This window comes from Lissotriton vulgaris, chromosome 11, assembly GCF_964263255.1.
Source record: "Lissotriton vulgaris chromosome 11, aLisVul1.2, whole genome shotgun sequence".
NCBI lineage: Eukaryota > Metazoa > Chordata > Amphibia > Caudata > Salamandridae > Lissotriton > Lissotriton vulgaris.
In genome coordinates this window covers 670,079,563-670,105,679 of record NC_141699.1, presented here as the reverse complement: position 1 = coordinate 670,105,679, position 26,117 = coordinate 670,079,563, and the positions used below count along the sequence as shown (strand labels likewise).

At 43.5% G+C, this 26,117-nt stretch overlaps 1 protein-coding gene across 2 annotated transcripts in view; it reads left to right on the top strand.

The window, feature by feature from the left end:
* Positions 1-26,117, top strand: part of LOC147683316 (ubiquitin carboxyl-terminal hydrolase 50-like) — a 429,720-nt gene that overhangs the window by 278,300 nt on the left and 125,303 nt on the right. For both annotated transcript variants that reach the window (XM_086943767.1, XM_086943768.1), the window contains exons 7-8: positions 13,896-13,991; positions 24,089-24,223. In XM_086943767.1, coding sequence (XP_086799893.1) covers positions 13,896-13,991; positions 24,089-24,223 — 231 coding nt within the window. The remainder of the gene's footprint in view (positions 1-13,895; positions 13,992-24,088; positions 24,224-26,117) is intronic.

The following is a 26,117-nucleotide window of genomic DNA, read 5'->3' as shown; positions in this document are numbered from 1 at the left end:
TATTAGGCTTGGGTGACGGGTGGGTCAAACATCTAATAAGTGCCGAACATAGTCTTAACAATCTGCAAAGAAGTTCTCTAGGGGGTATCACTCCATATGAAGTCCTTTTTGGAACCAGAATGTTAATATCAGACCTCGATTGTCAGACTTCAGTGGTAGACCAAAAACTCTTTGATATCAAAGACCATTTAGCTGTTTTACAGGACTTAACTGAACTAAGAATGAAACAAAGTAACGTGTTCCTGAAGCCAACAGCCACTGAAAAGAAACCGACCATCCCAGCCAAGCCTGTCTGGATTCCTAAGCTTGGGGATCTAGTCAGAGAAAAGATCATGGACAAGAAGGAATTTGGGCCTTCTTACAGACAACCAGCACCTGTCCTAGTAATCCACGGATCAAGAACAGTATTACTGCCGTCCCTTGCTGGTAAAAAGGAGAACAGGTTTGTGTCCATCGACCTGGTCAAACCACATCGTGTGGCCAATCATAGCAGTAGGCCAAGTGGACTCCGCCAATGTAGCAGACACCCTAATCTGGCTACTATCCAAGGGGTTCAGACTGAGAGACTCATCACCTTTGAAGAATCTGCAGTGCGAAATGATGGTCTATCCAACTAAGCTATGGAACTTGTACCTCTTGAGACCCAGATAACAGTTCGTCAAGAAACACCTGTCTAAAATGAAGTAGCATCAGACTACAGAAATGTAACACAGGATCAAGTGGTCCCAGCGATTTCAACAAATCCTGATGCAATCCCAACAATTGACAGAACTGCCACTGGCTATTTCATTAACTTTGATACGCTTTCCGAGTATCCCAGCAAACCTGAAACAACGCCAGTGAAAAGAACTTTGAAAGAACATGCAACAGAACTTTTTCATCACCTGGAAAAGACTTATCTGGTTTCACCATAGATTGAACTTTGGATTGTTTTGGGTGTGCTTTTTCTTCTACTTTGGTTGACTCTGGTAATAACTTTGGCAATGCTGATAAATGGAAGATATGTTAAGAAGGACACAGCAAGTAAGAACATCAACTTACTACGCAAGCCACACAAATCATCTCATTGTGAACAAAAAGACTTGTCATCAGGTAACATCACAGCCGTTCCTATACCAGGGGGTATATCTTGGGACAGAACTGATTATGACATTTTTGGCCCGTCGGAGCTGTTGAAGATTTCACATCAGTTCAAGATTTCCTTGAATGATTTTGTTTAATCTATTACCTTTTCTGATGATTGGGACTTCAAGACTGTTAATTATATGATGTCAGACTTAGAAATGTCTGCTGTATTAACAAATCATGTATACTTAGAAGGTTCATCAGATTATGAACAAATGTATTGTTATAATCACTATGGTCATCATTTCTTGCACAAATCTGCAAACCCTAGAAATATATTAATGTATAACCAATGGGAACATTGTCCTACGCCACCAAAGGGTAGCTCAAAAACATTTTTGGGAAAATGTCCATACTTTTCAGATTTTAATACTTCCAATCCAGAATCATTTTACTTTAGAAATGTTAATAAGACAGGAATTAAAAGTCTGTTGACAAATACCAAGCAAATTTGTTCTGCAGCCTTTTATGCTCAGCAGTCTTCACTAGGTTTCAACTTTTGGAAAGACAACATTGAGACAAAAACTGTCTGGGGCACAAAAGACTGGCAAGTGCAGGGATTAGAAGCCTTATTTAGAGCCTGCATCATCCCAGAACAAATCATGTTTTGAATGACACTGTCCAACAGACATCTTGTCTTGGGTTAGCCATGATTAAAGACCTAAACAATCCGTCCATACCTACACCTACACCTGTAGGTGATAACTCTTCAGAGGAGGAGGTCAAAGTACATATTATTTTGCTTCACAACAGAAGAGATCCAGATTGGAAAAAGTTGTTAATCTGGCCTACAGACACAAACACCTGTCAAGATAGATTCCTGAATAAAACACGGGGTTCACATTCACTAGGCCAGATACAAGTTATGTTCAGAGACAGCATCCAGGAATAGTGACAACATACAGTGTAGGAAAACTATGCCTTGAATGGCTACATAGATCTACACTAAAGGATGTAAAACAACACTTATCTTTACTTAAAGATGGCTCTGATCTAAGGGACTTCTTGCAAGGACCTACTAAACCGCGTCATAAACGTTTTATATATCCCGCTATCTATGCTGCTTATAATGAAGCTTGAAAGAATACGCAAGCAGAGACTGCAGAACAAATACGAGAAATTGATCATATTAATTTAGAGAGAACTCTCTCTGTAGTTGACAATGGGTTAACAACTCTGTTGTCCAGGATATATTCTTTTGACAGCATAGTATCCTCTTCCATAGACATCATGGAACAGGACATGGTCATGTTGCAACATGGTCAGTCACAATTACATTCTATCATGCTAGGTTGGACATTGCAAAACCTTTGTTCAGGCTATGTGCCTTAGCGTTTAAATCAACACTACGTCACTGTTTTCAGAATTCAATCTCACTGATAAACAGATCAAACTGGCACAGAGGGGAGCAGACTATACGGTGCTGAGCAATGAAAAACTGGAAAGATTGCCATTTACAGTCGCTGAAAACCAGCCACTGAGTTGATTATACATGGAACATTTTTTTTAGTATTGCTTACAACATATACCAGCAGGCACATATGAAAGGATGGGTAAAGAATACATCAAGACATCCTTGGAATTACCATGCACAGACAGATGTTGGAGTGGGGGAAAAGAAGTGTTTCTTAGAGGTAAAAATTGTGAAAACGCACTAAGCGGTTCTCTCCTTTGTCAGGGTATTAATTTACACGGGCCTGTGATGGTTCCTCTAGCAACTTATCCTGCCACTGCAAGGTTCACCAGCTGCAGTGATTGATCAAATTTTTGGACAACTTTCTAATGGAAGTTACCTCATGTTGAACGATCACAGCTGCTGTGGCATGTTGCCAGGTTTACCCTATCTAGTAACTGTGTCAGCCAGGGTCACTTGCTGTATGCAAGTATTGTTTCCAAAAACCAAGCCAGACCGGGAATTGCCGTTATGGCCTTCACTGAACAGCTCTTCTGTACGAATTGATACTTTAAGCAGAATGAAAGCCATTCTTTTGCCAAAAACTGTGCCACTGACCTCGGCCAAAGAAACGTATGATCTACAAGTCGCAAGGACTGCTGCAGAGATACATGCCCTCTTAACTCAAAATGCCCTATACATTTCTCGGAAATGTTAAGTCGTATCTTAAACATGTCTGATATGAAGGGTATTGTACATGTATTTAAGGTAGTTTTTTCGGGACTGTTAGCACCCTTTGAAGCAGTCCTAGGAATATTTCCAATGTTCGTGCACTCAGTGTTTGGCGGATTGCCTCTCGTTTTGTGACTCGCTGCAGGGATACTATTTTTGCTCCTACTGGTTCGATATGGCAAGCCAAGTCCCCAGCGACACCCAGTTCACTGTGGAGACAACTCTACTGGCGATGAAGTGTCGTGAGCGCATCGTCCAAATTTTGGGACTACCTCGTCTAAGATAATTGAATATCACATGGTTTCTATCATTCAGACCAATTTGGCAAGATGCATCTTACCTGTTCTAGGATGTCTGCTTTGCGGAGAAGAATGCGTTCTAGACACCTGTCTGGCACTCCCATCAGTCATGCCAACGGATGTTGATACTTAGCTTGAACCAGTAACGGCCCATGCACTGTGTTGTCCCCAGCGACTACCAATTCTGATCACGGCATTCATTGAGATCTCACAGACACAAAATGCTACTGCTGAGGTACGAGAAACGATAGGCACACAGGTACCATCTGATTCGAACATTGCTAATGCGACCAATGCTGACGGCGATGCTTTACATCTGTGTGCGGTTGATCTTACCGAGGTAATTCAACTCTCACCTACAATGGTAGACACATTTTTTACAGACTTAGAAGATTTGATGTTTTCTCCAAACAATAACACTGACTTTTGATTTGGCACTCAGTGTTCTGAGAGACTCCGAAGTCAACCTTCATTTAAAAAAAAAAAAAGTTCTAACTTTGGAACTCTTTTTTTCTGGGATCATTATTTTTCCAAATTTGTATTTTTCATTTTTTGGCACAAAGTAATCTGCTTACAGTAGAACTATTCATAGAGAACTAGAATTATTTGAAAAACTCCAGAGACAATATTTGACCTTGTCCTCATACCAGCAGTTATATGTAATATGACATGAAATGGTTTTCTTTTCTGTATTTACGAGCCATTTCATAAATGTATTTCATGATTCATTCAGGTAGCATTTCAAAAGTCACCTATATGCTTAGAATGAAACATTGCTTTAATGCGTACAGCACAAATGCTCTTTTCGTGTACATCCAGTACCAATGTTTTTTTTTTAATTTTGAGTCGGTTTTAACACATCATGTTTAGATATGTTTAACGTGTTTAGAACTTAGTAATGTCATAAATAAGAAAGTGGAGTGGGTGTTGTATGACGTTTTAGATTCCGAATGGATTTTCGCTATTCATGCCCTTATATAGGTACAATTCACGTTGCCCTTATATAGGCATAGAAATCAAGAATGTATTTAGACATAGCCCATGCTACCCAAATACAGGCATGGCTACTTCCATCCGTTCACCAAACGTCACAATGATTTCTTGGAAAACCTGCTTAAGCAGTTAGGGACTTCCCTTGCTTGATTATTGATTTCTCCAAGAACTCAGTTAGTTTTACAATCAACAACTATTCCTTAGGGGTTCATTTATGACGCTCATATGCCCGACTTAACATCAAACATGGCATTCCTAAACACCTTCAAGGTATAAATATACCTTCACTTGCTATGGCAAAGCTTAGTGGTTCGGAGCAGTTTGATGACCTACTGGCCCGACGCTGCTCGTTACAGCAAGTGCCGAAGGAAGTCGACTCTCCAGCTGTCGCACTGATTAGGAAGATACCCTCCTCTGCTGAGAATTCCAGCTCTAGTGTTCCCGACTCTCCTTGCGGGGTGTTGGGAAATCGAGTCTTGAGACAGAGATACCAGACCTCCTTCATTCTAAATGTATGGAGCTGATTAGAACCCATAGAAACCTTTGGTAGATTCTTGGCAAAACGAAACCTATGCAAAAGAACATACTTACTTTCTTCCCATGTACTAAACTTAGGTTAGGTACATTGGGGTAGGCGTATTTTAGAAGCACCAGTTGAGTATTTTGTTCTATGTTATTTATGTATTTTCATATGGCTTAGAAACCATACAATGCTCTTACAGTATTATTTCATCTTACTGTTTACGCTGTAAGCATTATACTTTGCATTCTGCCTAACATTTGTAGCAGTTCACCTCTCTTGCATGAGAAAGAAGGCTGTTCAATAAACCTTTTTATTGAAAACACCTGTCTCACTATTTCTCTGCAACTCTGTAGAAACGAAGCATGAACGATTGACTGAGTAAAATAGTTATCCAATGTTTCCACGACTCTGAGAGATATGTACTTATTCTTGGGGAAACAGAGTTGTCATTTTTTATGAGGTTGTCATACACTAATACCTTCTTGTGTATTCAAGAAAGTTTCTAGTGACCTCTGAGCTAGCTGGCACTCACTATTAAGTTTAGTATATTTGATAGAGACCTATTGACTTAAGCCCTACATCAAATCTACAGGATGTATTATTCCAATGCGCAGAGCCTATTGGGAATATACGAACTACACTACACAGGAACCTGGTCAGACTAACTCCACACCACGGCTGTGACCTTTAGATCTATTCCAGGCTGTGGTGAGTGTGGTTTTATGCTAAGAGCATCATTGGAGCTCAAGTCAATACGTTCTCAGCATTTGTCTACCCTTTTTTCTTCGGTTAACTGCCGCTCATTAGCTAAACACAATATGGAAATACATGACTTTACAACCGACCACTCCCCAATTGCTATCTTCTTAACTGAAACTTGGCTGTCACAAACCTCAGCCGCAGATGTCCTTACAGCCATACCACAGGAACATGCTTTTGTCAGACTAGATAGACCTATCTATCAGGGTGGTGGGGTTGCAATAATCTATAAGCAAAGCTTCCACTGCACCTTCTCAGAGATTGCTATATCAGGTTTCTGAGGGGGCGTTCTTTTCGCTTGCAATAGTAGGCAACCTTACCATTACAGGGTTTTTAATATATAGACCACTATGCTTTACCTTTTTGCATTTTGATATGCTACTCACCACATACATGCTTCGCTGGTCAGCCTTCCAAGGTGCGCAGATGGACCAAAGTGACACCAGCAGCTCTTATGGAAGCACTGAAGAAAAATTATTTGGGGCTTGATCACGGCTTCGACTCGGCACACTCACAAGTGACAGATTGGATGAAGGGCACACTAGAGGAGATAGCAGTAGCTACTAAACATACTCTTAGAAGAATGAAGCCATCCGCCACTTGGTTCAATGAGAAGTTAGCCACTCCGAAGAAAGAAGTCAAGTGCCTAAAACGCAACTGGTTCAAAAATTGTAATCCTGTTGCGTTACCGCTGTGCCCTAAAGAAGTGCCACAGACAGATCAAGATTAGATGGTGCAATTTATATGCAGCAAAAATAGATATGGCGCAAAACTCTTCTTGTGGACTATTTTCCATAGTTAAGTCACTCTCTTCTTTAGAACTGATTTCGGCAGTGGTCCTCCTGACCAAAGACAGTTGTAACACCATTGCTCTCTACTTCTGTGATTAGGTTGTCTCCATCTATAGCTCCTTGCCTGATAAAGCTAGAAACACTTGAATTTAGCAGAACCTGAATTGCTGGTCTGTCTCCCTGGGCACAGTATGTGCTGTGTCTCCAGCTCCCATTTCATGTAAAAGATAACGCTAAGTTGATTGTTTATGATAGTTCTTTTATTGATAAGGTTTCCATTAATTTAGATGTTCCATTCACATCTTTATGTTTTGCATTTGTTTCCCATCTCCGTTTTTATCTTGGTTAACATCAATGTTTAAACCTTTGCATTCGCGGAGGATGCAAGCGCACGAATATATTCATTAATTCAAGAAGATGTAGCAGAATTTGCCACCACTAAAAACAAAGAACAACAAGTGAAACAACTCTTATATTTTACCAGAATACAAATCAATCAACGCCTTCACGCTAATACAATGATCAGATATCATAAAGCACAAAGAATTCCGAGAGTCTCCGGATATCCCTCAAACCATCATTATTCAAAAACACCAAACAATTCACAGAAAAATGGTACGCGATACTAAATAAATGCAGTTTAGATTTAATACTCCTAATCGAAGAGTTATCCAAAATTCTCGAAGAACTCAATACAGAGATCAATAATGTCAAGGATGAATTGAATAAACTAATAACTGCAGAAGAATTAAACACCATTCTAACAGACATCAACAATCAATTGGCGAAGCACACGCAGGAAGTGAACGATAGAAAAATAAGAAAGTACAGACGCGATACCTTAGATTACAAACTGGAAGAGGTATATACGTGGGCGGACATATACGCCAAAAGAAGACAAAATAAACCCTACATGTCACAAACAGACACTTCATCAACAGGTAGCGAATCGTCAACCACCCCAAGAACAAGCAAATCCAATACACCCACCACAGCCACCACATCAACCGATCAGTCTTTTTTAGACAGAGGCCAAGAAGAAAGGGGAGACCCCGTTGGGGAAAAGGAAAAAGAAAAGAATCCCCCACAAACCAGGAATGTAACATCCAAGAAGGACAAGAAAAAACAACAGACAACTTAGTGTTAAACATTTCGCAATGGCCTCTAACCGCCATACAATCAGACACTCTTCAAAAAGGCACATCATTTGTCCCTACAACAGACACCAACACCCTGGAATTAGACACCAGGTTTATTCAAGCTAACAAGGAAACTACGACTAAGACATTTCTTTGATAATGTAGCGGTACAACACAAACCACAAGAAGAGGATCAACTAAAGGGATTAAAAACCACCAGTACCTACATGGCTCCCGTGAGTCACAAAACGATTGATCTGTTTGAACAATTGTGCAAACAAGACATACAACATCTCAACACGAAGAAAGGGAAGAAATTTCGTAACTTGACAACCAAACAACATGGAATAATCAAAGCCATTAGTCACAATGACAACATTGTATGTCAAAAAGCCGACAAAGGGGGAGCCCTAGTCATAATGGATAAAACATACTATGAAAAACAAGTCAGCGAACACCTGGAGGATGATAACCTATACATGAGATTTGAGAAAGATCCAACTCAAGAAATACAAAAAACACTCTGTCAAATCATACAAAGAGCGGCAGACAAAGGAACCATACAAGAAAAGACCAGAAAATATCTCATACAAGAATACCCCAAAAATCCAACTTTTTATATGGTGCCAAAAGTGCACAAGAATTTGAAAGAACCACCATGCCGACCCATTGTATCCACCAGAAACAGCATACAAGAACCCATTGAAAATTCTTGGATAAATATTTACAACCCAGCGCCATGGCAGCTGAATCATATATCAAAGACACCACAGACTTTTTAATTAAATTGTCCAAAGTCAACATCAGTGAACATCAACAAATAGCAACCATCGATGTGAAGGCTCTATATACGTCGATACCTCACAATCCAGGTTTCGAAGCAACAGAGAAAGCGCTCTTGGAGAGTAACTATGATCAAGATATGCAAATATTTTTCATGGAACTTTTACAGTTTATCCTTATGCACAGCTATTTTACTTACCAAGGGAAATGGTATTTACAGAAAAGTGGAACTTCCATGGGAAATCCGGCAGCACCCACATACGCGAATATCTTTATGAAAAATTTTGAAGAAACCCACATCCTCCAAAAACCAACATGGAAACATCACATCCGTTTATATACATGATTTATTGATGACATTTTCATAGCATGGGAGGGACCACAGGATACATTGACCAACCAGATTGAAAACCTGAATTTGATAGATGATAGGATTCAATTTACGTGGGAAATAAAGAAAGATGTGATACATTTGTTGGATGTAGAAATCAGTAATACCCCGGAGGGTTTGAAAACGAATGTGTACAGAAAAGACACAGACAGAAACAATACCCTGAAATATGATAGTTTTCATCCTCCATCATTAATAAGACATTTGCCATATTCACAACTGATGAGGGCCAAAAGAGTCGTCTCGGAACCAGAACAATTGGAAAAACAATTTGATATCATGATAAAAAGGTTCAAGAACAGAGGATATCCAAATTCTATACTACAACAAGCTTGCGAGAGAATTTCAGAAAAACCCAGAGAGGAATTATATTCACCAAAAAATAAACAAGACGAACAAAGAATCACTTGCGTGAGCAAATTTTCTACAATGAGCTACCATTTAAAAAAAAATCATAAAAAGACATTGGAGGCTACTAAGCACAGAACCTGACTTTAAAGGAACTTTTTCAAGAGAAGCGCGATTTGCCTACACCAGGTCCAAAAACATTGGACAACTACTGAAATTCAGGACAGACAAAGCTATCACAACTATATACAAAGGAACCATACCTTGTTTAAACTGCCACAACTGCACAAACATTGCGAAAGGTAACACCATCCGCCAAACAAACAGCGGTAAAACCATAAACTTGAAGGTTAATGGAACATGTGATACAATGAACATTATCTATCTACTAACCTGTCCCTGTGGCAAACAATATGTAGGACAAACCGAGAGGAAACTTAAAGTGAGGCTCAATGAACATAAGAGCAATATAAGAACGAAAATGATGAAGTCCACAATAGCCTCACATTTCATGGAAGCTCAACACCAAATAGACGATCTGAAAGCATGTATTCTAGAACAAGTGGAAAAACGTCCAGGACAAGATAATAGGAAAACGTTACTTAAACGAGAGAACCATGGATTTATTTTTTACAAACGATGAAACCGATGGGTTTAAATGACAGAATTGAATTTGCGTGCTATCTATGATAATCAGACTGTCACGATTGTATAGAATGATGCCAAATATATCCGCCATCTGAACATGCTTTAAGCGCGAAGGCGAGCACATACTTTCAAGGTTTATTTTCATCATTTAGCCGCCACACTATATACTTTGTAAACACCTAAAGCACAGCCATAGCACTAGATACACTGTTTCTTTAAATGCCGATACCGGAATCTTTTAAACCACGCTCAGTGCAGCGTCCCCAAACACACCCACCCAAGGCCCAGCGTGCATCACGCGACACGGCAGAGTAACGGTCCCAGAACGCCATATAGGTAAGCGCGAGCAAAACCAGAGAAGAAATGCGAATAGTACATTTACTTTTGAGAGCCATTGCTTAAGTATGAACAGGGCACACTGTTAAGATTCCCACAAGCGAGCGCAACAGAAATGAAAGGGATAACCTGTATCGCTTTTAACCAACAGCGAGTTTATAATTAGACACGCACAGCGGCAACAGCTTCAAGGGATTAGAAACATTGACATGTCAATCAGACACATTAATCCACAGAATTTACCAGGTTTCATTTACTTAAAAAACTGCCATGATCCATTTCAAAAGCTGTGATGTGATATTACCGTATTGTTATTGTTACTGTTTTGTTCTCAACACTTGCTGATGTATTCATATTAGCGAACCATTAATTCGAGAGTTGAAATGTATTAATAATTTGGTGGCATTAGTATGCTGAACAAAAGAGTAAATGTAAGCTATTATTTCTTTGACAGATCAATCCCTTGAGAAAGGCGCCAATCGCCGAAATGCATTGGGAGAATATCTACATGAGTTAAACATTGATGTTAACCAAGATAAAAACGGAGATGGGAAACAAATGCAAAACATAAAGATGTGAATGGAACATCTAAATTAATGGAAACATTATCGATAAAAGAACTATCATAAACAATCAACTAAGCGTTATCTTTTACATGAAATGAGAGCTGGAGACACAGCACATACTGTGCCCAGGGAGACAGACCAGCAATTCAGGTTCTGCTAAATTCAAGAGTATCTAACACACTCCAAGGTAGGGAGTGATTCCCCGGAGCACGTAAACAATCACACAAAGCGAACGCAAACCCCACCGGCAGTGCACATCCATACTTCTCTACAACATTAAAGCTAGAAACACCCCATGCCTCAAAGCATGGTTTGAACCCTCAGATGAGAGGCAAGCACTTTGTAGCTTTAAGGCTATCACACCAGAGGAACTCATTTTGATGATGTCTTCCGTTAAATCTGGTGCGCCTTCAGAGCCTGCTCCCCCCAATGTTCTGGAGTTGGTACGGTCATTTTAGCCCCAGTGCTATGTGACCTTTTAAACAGCTCTTTCAGGATCGGACAGATTCCAAACGCATGGAAACATGCTGCCATAGTGGCACTACTAAAAAAACCTTTGTTGGTCACCAACATACCTGAGAATTTTAAAACTATGTCACTGCTCCCTTTTGTGTCAAATGTAGCAGAAAAATACTTAAACTTACATCTTTCTGCATGCAGTCTGGCTTTCATTCTCAATACAACAGCGCTCCTGTGGGCTTCCTATTCCATCCACCAGGCAGGTGACAGGGGAGATAACACCACTTTGCTACTACTAGACCTTAGTGCAGCATTTGACATTGTGTCCTATAGCCTACTTCTTGAATGGCTATACAACCATGGAATTGATGGCACGCTTTGCAGTGGATAGCTTCTTTTCTACGATATCGATCTTTTCAGGTGACACAAAAAACATATTTTTTGAAGGTCTTTCCCCTACAGAAGTGAGTACCTTAGGGCTCTTCCCTGAGTCTGACACTATTCAAGCTGTTTATGTGCCCTCTGGCTGCTGTCATCGAGCACCACAATTTTTCCATTGTGACGTACGCAGACGATACACAGCTGATAATCACTCTGTCTCAAGATGACCCCAATGCCGCGTGGAAGTTTAGTTTCTGTCTATCAGAGGTGGTCGAATGGTTGAGCCTGAGCTGCTTGAATCTTAACGCAGGAAAGACAAGGTACTCGTAATTGAAAAACAGTCGACAATTTGGTCAACGGCCTGGTGGCCTCACTCTCTGGGCAAGCTAACCATACCTAAGCCAAAAGTTGAAAACCTAGGAATCTGGTTTGACGCCGAACTTTCCTTTGACAATCAAATTACAAGTCTCGGCAGGCAATGCCTTGTTATCTTAAAGACCTAAAAAAAATTCTTGTCTTTCTGCCAGAAACAGCCAGAAAGACTGTGGTCCAGTCCCTAATCATGTCAAGTCAAGACTACTGCAATGTCCCATATCTTGGGGTGCCAAAGGCACGTTTAGGATCACTTCAGCAGGTGCAGAATATGGCGGCTTGGCTGCTATTAAATCTGCCTATACTCTCACCATCGGCCCCTGTTCTATCTATGTTGCACTGGCTCTCGTTAAAGCACCGGGTGTCTTTGAAAGCCATGTGCTATTGCCACAAGATTCTCAACCGTAAGGGCCCTACAGGTCTTCACCCTCTGATCAATCATCACCTTCCCAAAAGAGTTCTGAGATCAGCAGACTCCTCTCTTGTATGCATCACTAGAGTCAAGAGAGCTCATATTGGAGGGCGTTCTTTCAACTACATGGCAGCCAAGATGTGGAACTCCTTACCCCTTGGACTCAGGCAAGAAAAATCTAAAATAGTCTTCCACAAGAATTTAAAAACCGTTTTTTTCAGGTTCATTTAGAGTAGGATTCTCACATTCGTACTCTGGTTTATACAACGGATACCCCAGCGCTACGACACGGCACCTGACGTAGCTATGCGCTTCATAAATCTCATTTTTATTAATATTAGAAGATGACTTATCACTTCTTGACCTTCTTCCAGCAGTCACCCAACATGGTACTGTGTAACTGGGACAATCGATTAAAACAGCTGCACCTTTCATATTGGACACAGATAAGATGTGTCAGGCAAAGTGACAGCCTCCTACAAATACATTTTATTTCACTAGTAACTGTAAGAAAGGCTGTGTTTCTCTGTATTTATATCTATAATTATCTATACCGTGGAAGCAGTCTGTAAATGGAATAATACCACTCAAATCAAAGGGCCCTAGAAAAAGCTTCACTCTCGCAAACCTTTCTCTTCCTCCCTTCCATATCTCTGCCCCATATTTGTTCTCTTATCCTTGCTTAAGGGTTGTTCTGATTGTTTATACTCGACGTTCTGATGATCACGAAATGTCTAATTGTTAAATCTTATCAGAGATTTCATTAATGTTTTAAACTTTGTTGTATCTAATGTAAAACAGTATAAAATTCTGAAATGCAAAAAAAACTAAAATAAATTTGGAGACCAGTGACAACAAAGCTTTGGAGGTTTTTTGAGTCAAAGGTCCATCAGCCTTCAGATCTTTTTTAAAGTGAACCTGATGATTTTTATAGGAAATGAGACCTATATGAGGCAAGGTTTACGCCTCTCTTTAACTTCTGCGTGGCACCCACTGTAATTTTACAGCATTATTCAATTTGGATTTTAAAATATGAAAAGCATGACAGCCAAAGAGAAGCTGAAAAGGCAAAGTAGCATTTCCATATAGAAAATCTACAGCTCTGATGAGAGGGAGTGTACCTGTTTCAGAGTCATAGTCTTCATCTCTGTGTGAATACAAGAACATTACATCTCACGACTGTGTACTTCGACCAGATACATCGAATAAAATGGTTTGAGATTCATCATATTAGAGGTTAAAGAACTTCAAACATGTCTAAACTGATGTGGCCGCTTTGCAGTCAGTCTATTAGTGAACGTAATTGCAGAGGTGCACATCTGAACTTAAGCAATGAAACAGTCAAAACAGGTCTCCTACTGCCCAGTATACCTCTAACATGTTGTTTGCTCAAAAACTGACCAGCTGTAAGGTCTTGAATTCAAACATACTTTTTCCTATTACAGCAGGAAGCTATCAACTGTTTTCTTAAGAAGCATCGATTTGAGAGTGACAATCAGTGTTACTGCGAAATCTGCGGACGCAAGGAAGATGCCATTTCGGTAAGTGTGGAGTTTGACTAATGCAAACAGAATCTTTGTTTTTACCGCTGACTGGGAGGTGCTGCCAATCCTAAAGGGAGGGTGGCTAACTTCCCCCTTGGGCGGCAGACAGAGGGCACAGCAGCAACAGGGCGCAAGAGTGCGTCAAGGAAAAGGCCAGTGAGTGACCAGGAAGTTTGTGTTCAAGGGCCCAAACAAGAAAGAAGGGCGTGGTCGCAAGCAGGGCCTAAAAGGCGACCGGGACAAGCAGTTCCCAGCTGCCCGGACAAGGTCCTTGGGATGCTTCAGGGCAGGGATCCTTGAAGGCAGACAAAAGGGTAAGAAATGGTCAGTATTGAGAAGACATGGCACTTGCAGCCCAGGCATGGCCATGGGGCCACACACGCCAGCCATTCGATAGCAAGTTGAAGCCTCGAAGCTGCGACGCACAGTACCACGCAAGTGACAGAAGTAGAGCTGTCATGAGAGTTGGAGAGTGATTTATGACAACCTCGAAGAGACATCATGACTTGAATGATGATGCATGGCAGAATTAAGCAAGTTATGGTTATTAATAAGTAATACATTATAGGATGTACACTGTATAACCTGTTATGAAAATGCCTTATGTTATAGTCCAAGATAAGCCAGAATGAGCATGTTGATGGCCGATGTCATCATTACAAGTGTGTACCAACTTAGGATGTGAATAAACTGCGGCCATTCTATCACCACAAAAAGGTCTTGGTGTACATAATTGATGGGAAAGAAGAACGGGCTGAAGGGCCTGTGAGTTGCTCGCGCAGCTGGTAGGAGGAGGGGGTTTACCTGTTTAAAGAAACAAGTCAGATCAGCTATGATGTAGCCCCTAGTGTTTTTTGGGCAGGTCTTAATTTAAGCCAGTGGTTATCGGAGGGGGCCACCATCACTTATTTTTGGGGACCAACATTTATTTTTCCTCATCTGCCTTTTCCCGAGAGCAAGAGAGAAAGACACAAACAAAGAGGAAAGAGGGGAAAGATAGAAAAACTGTCACAAAGGGAGAGAGCGGGAACCTGCAAGAGTGATAAAAGGAGGCAGGGATAGTCTTGCAGTGATTTAAAGAGGCCTGAGGTGGATTTAAAACTATCAGCCTTGGCAGGGCTTTAAGTGGGATATCAAAATTGGGGGGTGGGGTCTCTCAAAAGGGACTTGGCTGATGTAATTAAGAGTGTGGCTTTAAAACACTTAAGCTAAAAATCTGTGCTTAGCATTGTGTGCCGCTCGCCTGGTATTTCGTTGCTTCTGTCATTGAACCCAGATACATAATACAACAAGTAACATCACAACTACAAGCCAGGACTATTGACTTTGTCAATGGTTGTCAATGGTTGGTAGTTGCCTAAAAAAGCAGCACCTCTGGCTTCGTTGTATATAATATTGAAAAAGCTTCAGTTCTGACAGGATGAGACTGTGAAAGAACTGTAACAAGTTTCTTTGAAATTACAACGAAGATAGTGAAGGGTGGTACTGCTGCAGAGGCAAGATTTTGTTTTTCCATCGATGGTGAGGGTTAAAATGATGAGTCTGATAGGGACCGCTCCCAGCACCTACTTTTTAGATCTGCTGGTGCTGAGCACATCCAGGACCAGGCCCACGTAAAGCCCTGAGCCTTGGTATTCAGGGCACTGTTGATTAAAAGTGCTGGCTGTGGAATTCTAAGCAAAGCTATGGGCACCAACGCTCTTTCTTTTACAAATCAAGCACTGCTTGAGTCTAGTATGGATCCATGTTTGGTTTAAACAGACTCCAGATGTTCATCAACTGGGCTGATATGCTCTGATTTGGCATCTTAAAACTAGCAGTAACTTGTTTCAGGCACTAGACTCTGGGCAGGGTTGGACTGGGCAAAAATTGTCCTGGGCACTATAATGACAGTGGCCCACATTTGTAAATCAGGCCAGTTTTGAACTTGTAAAGATACACTACATGACTATTTTGCAAGGAATGGAAGACTACATACATTTGGATTTTATGCAGACAATTTTGTTTTAATGTCAGAGAAATAAATAGTTGAAACCGGCCCACCTAAGTTAAGCCCACAAACTGCTAAAACATACCGGGCCACATACTGATCTGTAAACTTTTACAGCAGTATGAGAAAGACTGTCTTCCTCCATAAATGGACTGAAGGAAGAAGGCAGAATTAAGGCACAGAGGAAATACCATTTCCTACCCATTGTGATTCTGTGCTCCAAGGGATCCTAATTTAGTTGTAGATTGCTCTTGTTTACATTTTCATCCCTAATGATGTCCTTCTGTACATGGTGCATGTGCTTCAAGCATCCTGAGCCTTGTCACAGTTGCTGTTGTCCACCCTTTCCAGTTCATCATTTCCAGTTCATCAGACAGCAAGCTATCTTGTGAAGAGCACTGTACCTCGATATTAGAAAGTACCTGACAGCTGCAGACATTGGATATGTCGAGCTTTATCACTATACTATTTATTATTCATTTTATTAATTTATTTTGTGTGTATTTATTTGTAAAGACTTTCACACCATTACTTTGGTTTTATATAATAACAATAATTTTCCTTTAAACATTACAATTGACTTTACTTTGTTAGAATATCTAATTCTCCTAATTGGTGATTCGACCATGTGAAACTATGAGAATAAGAGCCCCCTCTCTTGTGATTTGTCCCACATAGCACTATTGCATAAGTTAAAGGTAAAGGGCTGTACGTATAGAAGTTAGCGAATTGCATTTTAGCCTGTGACCTCAAGGTACTTTTTTGGTCTTGCCTAGGACAGCACACATGCGCTGTTGCTTGCGAGAGATTTTATTTTATAAAGGGCTTGGAGCCCGTTCATCACTTACCACTCATTTGTTTTATTGTGACTCCTCTACTAGGCCTCCTAATTGGCCTGCACGTGCCAGCTTCACTCCCTCTTTCGAGAGGAGCATGGACCAAGTACTGATTGCTTCATATTGATTAGTGTACTACCGCTGCTCCTGCAGCGATTGAGGTGCTATTTTTAATTCTTCTTCCCTTGTGCTTGTCTGTATTTCTCTTTCCCCTCCCACACCCTGTTTACCTTGTTGCCTCTTCCCTTGCCACCCCCTTTTCTATGTTGCTTCTTCCCCTCCCACCGTCCCTGTCCATGTTGCTTCTTCCCAACTCCTACCCTTATCTGTATTACTTCTTCCCTTCCACCAAAGCCCTCTAGTTGTTTGTATTTGTAATCAACCAAGAGTCTCGGGATCGGGGAAGGACAGAACAGAACACAAGGGAAGGCTTCACTACGGTGCTTTCGAATATAGTTTTTAATGGGTTACTATATATAAGAAACTAGGAGGAAAAACAATGTAATTCCGCTACTTCGCGGTAGGGCCACAGCCTTCAGTACGATAAAGTATAAACAATAATATTGTTATTAACGATACCCATTAGCAGCCAGCTCCACCCGTAATGTTTACGGTCCAACCGTCCTCCGCATGAATACCGGTCCCGGTATTCCCCAACGGAGGGCACTGTGCTAAGTAAAGGCCGAAAATGCCGTTCGATGGCTTTTGCTAATGTGTCTTTGGCCGTGTGAACAAAGTAACAAGTAAGGATGCGCTCTTCAGTGGAAGTAAGTTCGGGAATGTCCAGCCGGGCACTCGACCGTGTGTTGGGGCCGTTAACCAAGGGAGCAGCAGCTCGACCTTGTGTTCCCCACGCCACTGCAAAATGGCAAGGCTATCTGCACACCTCGCGCCAATATGCACTGGCCAAGAGTATTAGCGAAATTAGGCGGAGACGCGGCAAGCACCTCCGTGGTGTGCGTCTCCGCTGCGACTGAAGGTTCTTTAACGACACAAGCAGAGACGCGGCAAACACCTCCGTGGTATGCGTCTCTGCCGAGTGCCTCACAAGGGGGTGGTGAAGAGAGCAGCCGCTTCTCTTACCTCCGTAACGATGATGGTACTGGAAACAGATCAGTGACAGTTAACAACGGGCTTGGGTCCATAGGAATCGGGAACAAGAAGGCCGGTAAGAATCAAAATATCCGACGCCTTCCCTCATTCGTTACCTCTTTTTATTGGCTTTTCTTGACTACGCGCTACACGCGCTAGGCATACGGGTGCATGTAGTCTTTGTGTGCCGGTTGCTCCAGACGTTCTCATGACTCTCTCGCGCTGCTTTCCGCGAGCGATAGGGGTGCGGGGGGGATTCTTGACAGTACATCCTCCTCCCATTACTCCCGTCCCACGGGGCCCACACTGGTTGGATGCTTTTTGTGGAACGATGACACCAGCCGAGGCGCATGCACTCCAGACGCAGGTTCCCACGACTGCTCCTCTGGGCCGTACCCTTTCCAGGCCACCAGGTACCACAGTTTACCTCTTCTCCACTTGGAGTCCCGTATGCCAGCCACTTCGTACTCTACATCAGTGTCCACCGCTACCGGCACTGGCGGCGCACACACAGGTGATGCGATAAGGGCCCATGTATTTTGGGTGAAACACACTGTGCTTTCAAAACCGCATGTTCCTGGTTGACACCCAAACGTAATCGCCCACCCCATACAAAGGTCCAGGCCTCCGTCTCCTGTCAGCAGAGGCTTTGTACGTAGCCTTGGCAGCTTCCAAGCACTTCTGAGAAAGCATGAGTGTTTCCTTGATATGCACGACTCTCCAGGAGGTCTCAGGCACTCTCTGATCCCTGATGGGGTGTAGAAACGGTAGGAACCTGGGGTGATGTCCATAGTTACAGTAGAAACGGGATGCCTTGGTGGAGCTATGCATGGCGTTGTTGTAGGCTATTTCCACGATCCATAGGAGATCCACCCATGCCTCCTTTCCCTGCTCAACAAAACAACGCAAGTACTGCTTGAGGGATTGGTTCAGGCGTTCGTCCGTCCTTCTGGGGATGGTAGCTCTTTGACATGGCCGATGTGACGTGCAACGCTGAACACCACGTTCTCCAAAACTGGGCCGTGAACTGCGAACCCCTGTCGGACACGATCAGGCTGGGCAACCCGTGTAGCCTCACCACATTCCTCAGCAACAGCAAGGCCAGTTGACCAGCGGAGGGCACCTGTTTGCATGCTATGAAGTGTCCCATCTTAGTGAGATAGTCGACCACCATCAGGATCACCATACATCCCTGATCCCCTGGTAACCCTACTATGAAATCCAAGGATATATGCTCACACGGCCGGCAGGGCGTAGGAAGGGGCTGCAGCAGACCGTGCGGACGCCCATGATCCGTCTTCATGGCTGCACAGATCGTACAGGCCGCCACCCACCTCCCTACATCTGCTCCCATGGATGGCCACCAGAATTGCCTACCCAAACTGGCCACCGTCTTCTCGACCCCAAAATGGCCCGCACAGGCCGAAATGTGGCACCACATAAAGGCTTGTTTCCGGAGATGAGATGTAGGTAACAGCAAACGACGACCGTTAACCGGGATCCCGTCCTTAATTTGCCACTCCTTGTGACACTGGAGCCAACTCCTCCATGGAAATGAGTGTATCCCGCTCTGGACGCCTTCGAGGAACGCATCCGGCTGTATCACCCCCAACACCGCATCCGGATGGATGATGGAGTGCACCGGTGTGGGTGCCTGCGCTGAAACAGAGGATTGATGAAACAACGCGTCCGCCTTTCTGTTTTCCGTGCTAGGCCGATAGGTGATGTGAAAGTGGAAACCGGAGAAGAAGAGCATCCATTTCAGCTGCCGAGGCGAAAGGTGCCTAGCTGGCGTCATAAATTGTAGATTACGGTGATCCGTCAACACCGTAACCACCTGCCTGGCTCCCATCAACAGGTGTCTCCTCTCCGTGAAGGCGTCCTTGATGGCTAACAGCTCTTTCTCCGCGATGTGGTAGTTCCATTCCGCGTCGTTTAATTTCCTGGACATGAAAGCCACAGGATGTAATACACCCGTTTGTTGGTGGCGCTGCGACAGAATGGCCCCTATAGCTACTTCCGAGGCGTCCGCCTCCACAACGTATGGTAGTTCTGGGTTGGGATGAGCCAGTACAGGGGCCGTAACGAACGCTTTCTTCAATGCCATAAACGCTGCCTGTGCTTCTGGATTCCAAGCAAACGTCTGGGATTTCCTCAACAGCTGAGTGATAGGGGCCACGAGTCCGGAGAAACCATCGATGAACCGCCGACAGAAATTGGCGAACCCGATGAAGCACTGCACGTCCTTCACTCCTTGCGAAGTAGGCCACTCCTCTACCGCCCTGACCTTGCGCTCTGCCATTTCCTGACCATCCGGTCTAAGCATCACCCTGAGAAACTCAACGGACGTGACATGGAAGTCACACTTACTGAGCTTGCAGAACAGCATATGTTCCCTGAGCTTACGGAGTACCGTTGATACGTGTTGTATGTGTTCCTCTTCTGTGTCGGAGTAGATGAGGATATCGTCAATGTACACAATCACGTATACATCCAGAACATCATGGAACACCTCGTTTAGGAAGTACTGGAAGGCCGCAGGGGCGTTGCAGAGCCCGAACGGCATGACGAGGTATTCGAACAGACCGAACCTGGTCTTGAAGGCCGTCTTCCACTCGTCGCCGCTCCTCATGCGCACAAGATGATATGCCCCTTAAGGTCGAGCTTTGTATAGATACGGGCCTTCTTTACCTGCTCCAGCAGGACGCTAATGAGTGGTAACAGGTTTTTTACAGTGATTGCGTTTAGAGCCCTGAAGTCCACACAAGCAATAACTCCCCAATGGCCATAGGGATGAAGAAGAGGGGCGATGCTGTCGGGGACTTGGATGGTCTGATGAAGCCCAGACCAAGAAGTTTGTCGAGGTAGGAGCGCAGATGGATGTTCTCAGGCTCCATTAAGGCGTATAGTCTACCACTGGGTACGCATGCACAGGGAACCAGGTCAATTTGACAGTCATAGATCATGTGCGGAGGAAGCACCTCGGCACGTACATCGTCGAAAACGTCCTTGTATCCCTGGTATACTCCAGGAAAGGTAACTGCTTTCTCTGCCGCCGTGGCTACCATGTGAACCGCTTCTTGATTGCGGATAATAGAACCCTGTTTCACACCACAATGTTGGAGACAGTGCTGAGACATCATCCGGATCTCATGAGTCACCCAGTCAACCGAAGGGTTGTGCTTTTGGAGCCAGGGTAGACCCAAAATGATCCCGTACTGGGGTGCTCGAATAACGCAGAAGTCAATCACCTCTTCGTGTCGTTCCCCATACTTCACAGGAACTTCCCCTGTGTGGTGTCCTATAGGGCCAGTAACCAGCCTTCTACCGTCCACAGCGTACACATCCTCTGGGAACTCCTTAGGAATGAGGGCGATGCCCAGTCTCTGTGCTTCGTTTTGATCCATGAAGAGACCGGTGGCCCCTGAGTCGACCATGGCCACCACAGGAATCCACTGCGTGCGGATCCCTACCTATACCATGATAAACAAATGCTGTAGTCGTACCTGATCCAGGCATGATAAGGAAGGGATACATACGTGACTCCGAGAGGCCCCTTCGCTGTTCTTGGAGTCCGTTAGTTTTCCGCCTGCACGTTCACTGCTGCTGTCACAGTTCTGTTGGCCCGAAAGCGACTGTTCTTCCGCTTGGCCGGGCATTCACGGACATAATGCCCCTTCTTCCCGTAATACAAACAGAGGCCTTGTTTGCGGCGTGATTCTTTTTCCGATGCGGTCAGGCTGGCTCTGATGGCTCCTATATCCATCGGTTCTGCTTTCGCGGCGGTGCTGGTTTCGGGGGTTCCCATCGACACATAGGAAGGCATGGGTTTTCCTTTTCTTTTGTGATCACCTTTCCGTTCACTCAACCGGTGATCCAAGCGTAGAACCAGATTAATGAGCCCTTCGCAGGTCTTGGGCTGCGGGTCGATCTGTGCTACCACGTCTTTCAGTTCGTCGCTCAACCCTTGATGGAAGAGCGCCGTTTGTTTTGAGATAGGCCACTTGGTCTCAGACACCATACGTCTGAATGCGTTCAGGTACTGCAGGAGATCACTTTTGCCCTGACGGAGTTCCAGCATTTCCCTGTCAGTGGTATAGGAATCCGCCTGTCTGTCGAACACCTTCAGGAACTCTTCACGGAAGGCTCCCCAGTCGCATAGGAGCGGGTCATCTCAACTCACCAATGGAACAGCCCATTGGGCGGCGTTCCCTGCCAGGTACGATATAAGAAAAGCCACCCTTGCCTGCCTGGTGGGGAAAGCTTTGGGTTTACATGAAAGGTGCAAAGCCACTTGAGTCAGGAAAACTTGTACTGTGTTGGGGTCTCCGCTATATCTCTCGGGTGTGGCCAAAGGTATGGCGACGGGCATCTCCACCACCTCCGCAGGAGAGGGAGTACCTGTTGGGGACGCTGCATCAAAGGGGTTCCTTCGCATGGTATCGAACCTGGCCCTTAAATCCGCCGTCTCCTGCCTGGAAGCAGCGAGTTCATTTTGTACAGATGCCAAGGCTGCCATGACATCATCCATGGTAGCCATAATGCCTTCCACTCGACCAGGAGAATGATCATATGTTGAAGGTCGGATATTATGTAATCAACCAAGAGTCTCGGGATCGGGGAAAGACAGAACAGAACACAAGGGAAGGCTTCACTACGGTGCTTTCGAATATAGTTTTTAATGGTTTACTATATATAAGAAACTAGGAGTAAAAACAATGTAATTCCGCTACTTCGCGGTAGGGCCACAGCCTTCAGTACGATAAAGTATAAACAATAATATTGTTATTAACGATACCCATTAGCAGCCAGCTCCACCCGTAATGTTTACGGTCCAACCGTCCTCCGCATGAATACCGGTCCCGGTATTCCACATGGGAGGGCACTGTTCTAAGTAACGGCCGAAAATGCCGTTCGATGGCTGTTGCTAATGTGTCTTTGGCTGTGTGAACAAAGTAACACGTAAGGATGCGTTTTACAGTGGAAGTAAGTTCGGGAATGCCCAGCTGGGCACTCGACCGTGTGTTGGGGCCGTTAACCAAGGGAGCAGCCGCTCGACCTTGTGTCCCCCACGCCACTACAAAATGGCACGGCTATCTGCGCACCTCGCGCCGATATTCACTGGCCAAGAGTATAGCGAAATCAGGCAGAGACGGGGCAAACATCTCCGTGGTGTGCGTCTCCGCTGCGACTGAAGGTTCTTTAATGAGACAAGCAGAGACGCGGCAAACACGTCCGTGGTGTGCGTCTCTGCCAAGTGCCTCACATGGGGGTGGTGAAGAGAGCAGCCGCTTCTCTTACCTCCGTAACGATGATGATACTGGAAACAGAGTTAACAACGGGCTTGGGTCCATAGTAATCGGGAACAAGAAGGCGGGCAAGAATCAAAATATCCGACGCCTTCCCTCATTCGTTACCTCTTTTTATGGGTGTTTCTAGACTATGCACTACACGTGCTAGGCATGCTGGGGCATGTAGTCCTTGTGTGCTGGTTGCTCCAGACGTTCTCATGACTCTCTTGCGCTGCTTTCTGCGAGCGATAGGGGTGCGGGGGGATTCTTGACAGTATTGCTTATTCTCTCCCTCCTCCAAGTTGTTTGTGTGGCTCGCTCCACCCACCATAAGAAGAAAAAAAACACAATGACGTGGTCAGCGATGACCGCTTCATAGCACTTTCTTTCTAACGTTTACCCATGCTGGTACCTCAGCTGCGCACCTCTACAATATGGCTAAAAGACATTGGCAAATCCAGTATCTGTTGCATAGGTTAGACCTATCGGCTTTGCCAATGCTTGTTGTACATAGGTTGTTTCCGAATGGTCTCATTGACCATTCGGTTCTATTGTCAGTGGGCATAGTATGACTAAATATTCTGTGCTCCGTTGTGCCTGAGCAAACAAGCTGTGGAAATACTGTTACAGAAACTAGAACTGCAACTTTACAGCAGTGAAACGAATCTGCAGTTTACAAATACAGAAAATGCTCCATCCTGAGTCGGTTTGTGCTTGTCGGGGGTCGAAGGTCGCAGAAGGTAAGACTAGTGGGAATGGGTTACAGACCTACACTAGATTCTCTGCCTGCTAGATATAGGATTTCTGCCTTTCAGATATTTTGATAATGCTTCTTTTCAATCAGTGTTCGTGATCATGTCTTTTCTAATCTTTCATTTGTCCCAGCGTAAGTACTTTGAGGCACTCCCCAAAGTTCTTGTCATACTCCTGAAGCGATATGAAATCTACAGTGGCCGTTTTCAAAAGATGTATACGTTGGTTTCTGTGGAGAACTCCTTAAAAGTTCCATTAAAAAAACAAGTAAGTGAAAAAATAACACTGTTTTCACATGAAGGTATTTTTAAGACTTTGTGATGTTACACCTGTGCTCTTTGGTGGCGTTCAAGAACCAAGCAGTTGTTTCTTGGGGTTGCTCTGAATGTAATGCTTGTAGGAGAGAAAGTGAAGACGGGGTTTAGTCAAAGGTCAGTCAGCCAACCAGCTGATCCTTTCTGTGGTAATTCTCAAAAACTCTGATAGCTTACATTATGTTTAGAAAGAAGAAATTCATGCATACAAAGGCCCAAGAACGGCAAAGATTAATATTACTGAAAACTGAAGCATCCAGGCGTTTCAGATTAAGAAGTGTGTCAGTGAATAACTGTACATTCAGCTTGTTGTCCACTGTCATTCTAAGTACTTGTTTAGCATCACAGCATATGCTTTGTATTTACTAAAGGTTTTTGAGTGTTTGTTTATTTTCAGGTTTTTTTTCTAAAAGCCACGTATAATAAAAACAGTTCATCTGAAGTGTTTAGAAATCTCCCCCTCCTGATTTCATATGCCACCTCTCCTCGACTCTATACATGTCTCTGGATCATAGTCCTGGCCACTGCCCTTCTACAGGGCTCCATTATCCCTGGCCATCTTGGTGGTTTCTAAATATCCATACACATACATAACATAATGGATAATATGGACATCGGTCTGTCAGGTAAATTAGAATATTCCTAACTTGTAATTGTAAATGTATTTTGTATAGCACCTGCGATCCCTGAGAGGCATAGCGATTTTTCATGTGAAAAAGTTGTGTTTAGGTTTGTGATCTTAATTTCAGGCGTGATTAGTAGAGTTTCGAGTGGGAATAGCATGATAGGAAAGGAATTGAAAAGGGGAAGTTGTAAGTTTTTCTGTAAGTAGTGATTGTGTGTGCTTGTTAGTCGGTGGCATGGCTAACAAGGAGGGATGAAAGTTTGAGATGGATTTTTGGGAGTTCTTAGTGGTAAGAAAGGTTCTGGAGGAGATGGTGGGAGGAGGAATGGGAAGGACGGAAGTTTTTTTTATAACAAAATGTAAATCTCTCGCTCTCTTGTAAAATGATGTTTGCTTGATTAAACCCCTCTATATAAATACAATGATGCAGTTATCTCCTAAATCAGGTAATCTACACATTAGAATGACAGGTTTTATCACACTAGTCTGTTCCTGGAAAATCGTCCATGTAAGGGATAGTAAAATGGAAATTTGTGCTTGAGGGCGGCAGTCCCACCTGAGATATACAATTAAGCTAACATTACAAGAACTGTATAATGTCAGATATGTAAACTCACAAGTATTGCCGTTCAAGGAGAAGGTTGATTCCCTGGGCCGGTTTTGTGTCTCTTGATCTACATTAAATTGAAACGTAGGTGCTCTGATCCCTGTAGTCTTACAGTAAAGGTTTTCGGTATTGAAATGTATTACATTCCTTGTTGGTCCCCACATTTTAATATAGTTAATATCCATATGTATTTTCTGATAATTTAGACATTGTTGAAATCAGAGTGCGATTGTCCACTTTGAAATGAGGATTCAGGGTTAGGGTGTGGATCCCCTTGATCAGTTCTTCTTTGCCCAACCATCCATTCAGCAGTGTCAACATTTGCAGCTTTGTTGCAGAGGCCCAGCATTATGAATTAAAAATTGAAATTTGATGTATGGGGAGTTGCTATACAGACAGAGTAGGGGGATCCTGATTAAAATTTATGCCATCCTAGGGAAATACTTGTGCAATGTTTCATGAACTATACAGGTTTCATTGCTTCTCCTATTAGGCCTTCAGTTGGAAATTTACTGACATTTACTTAGTAGATTGCCTACTGTTATATCCTGCTGTTAGTTGTAATGCATCCTCTCCATACATTCCCTGTTCCCAGCTGCTCAGCCATGATTGATG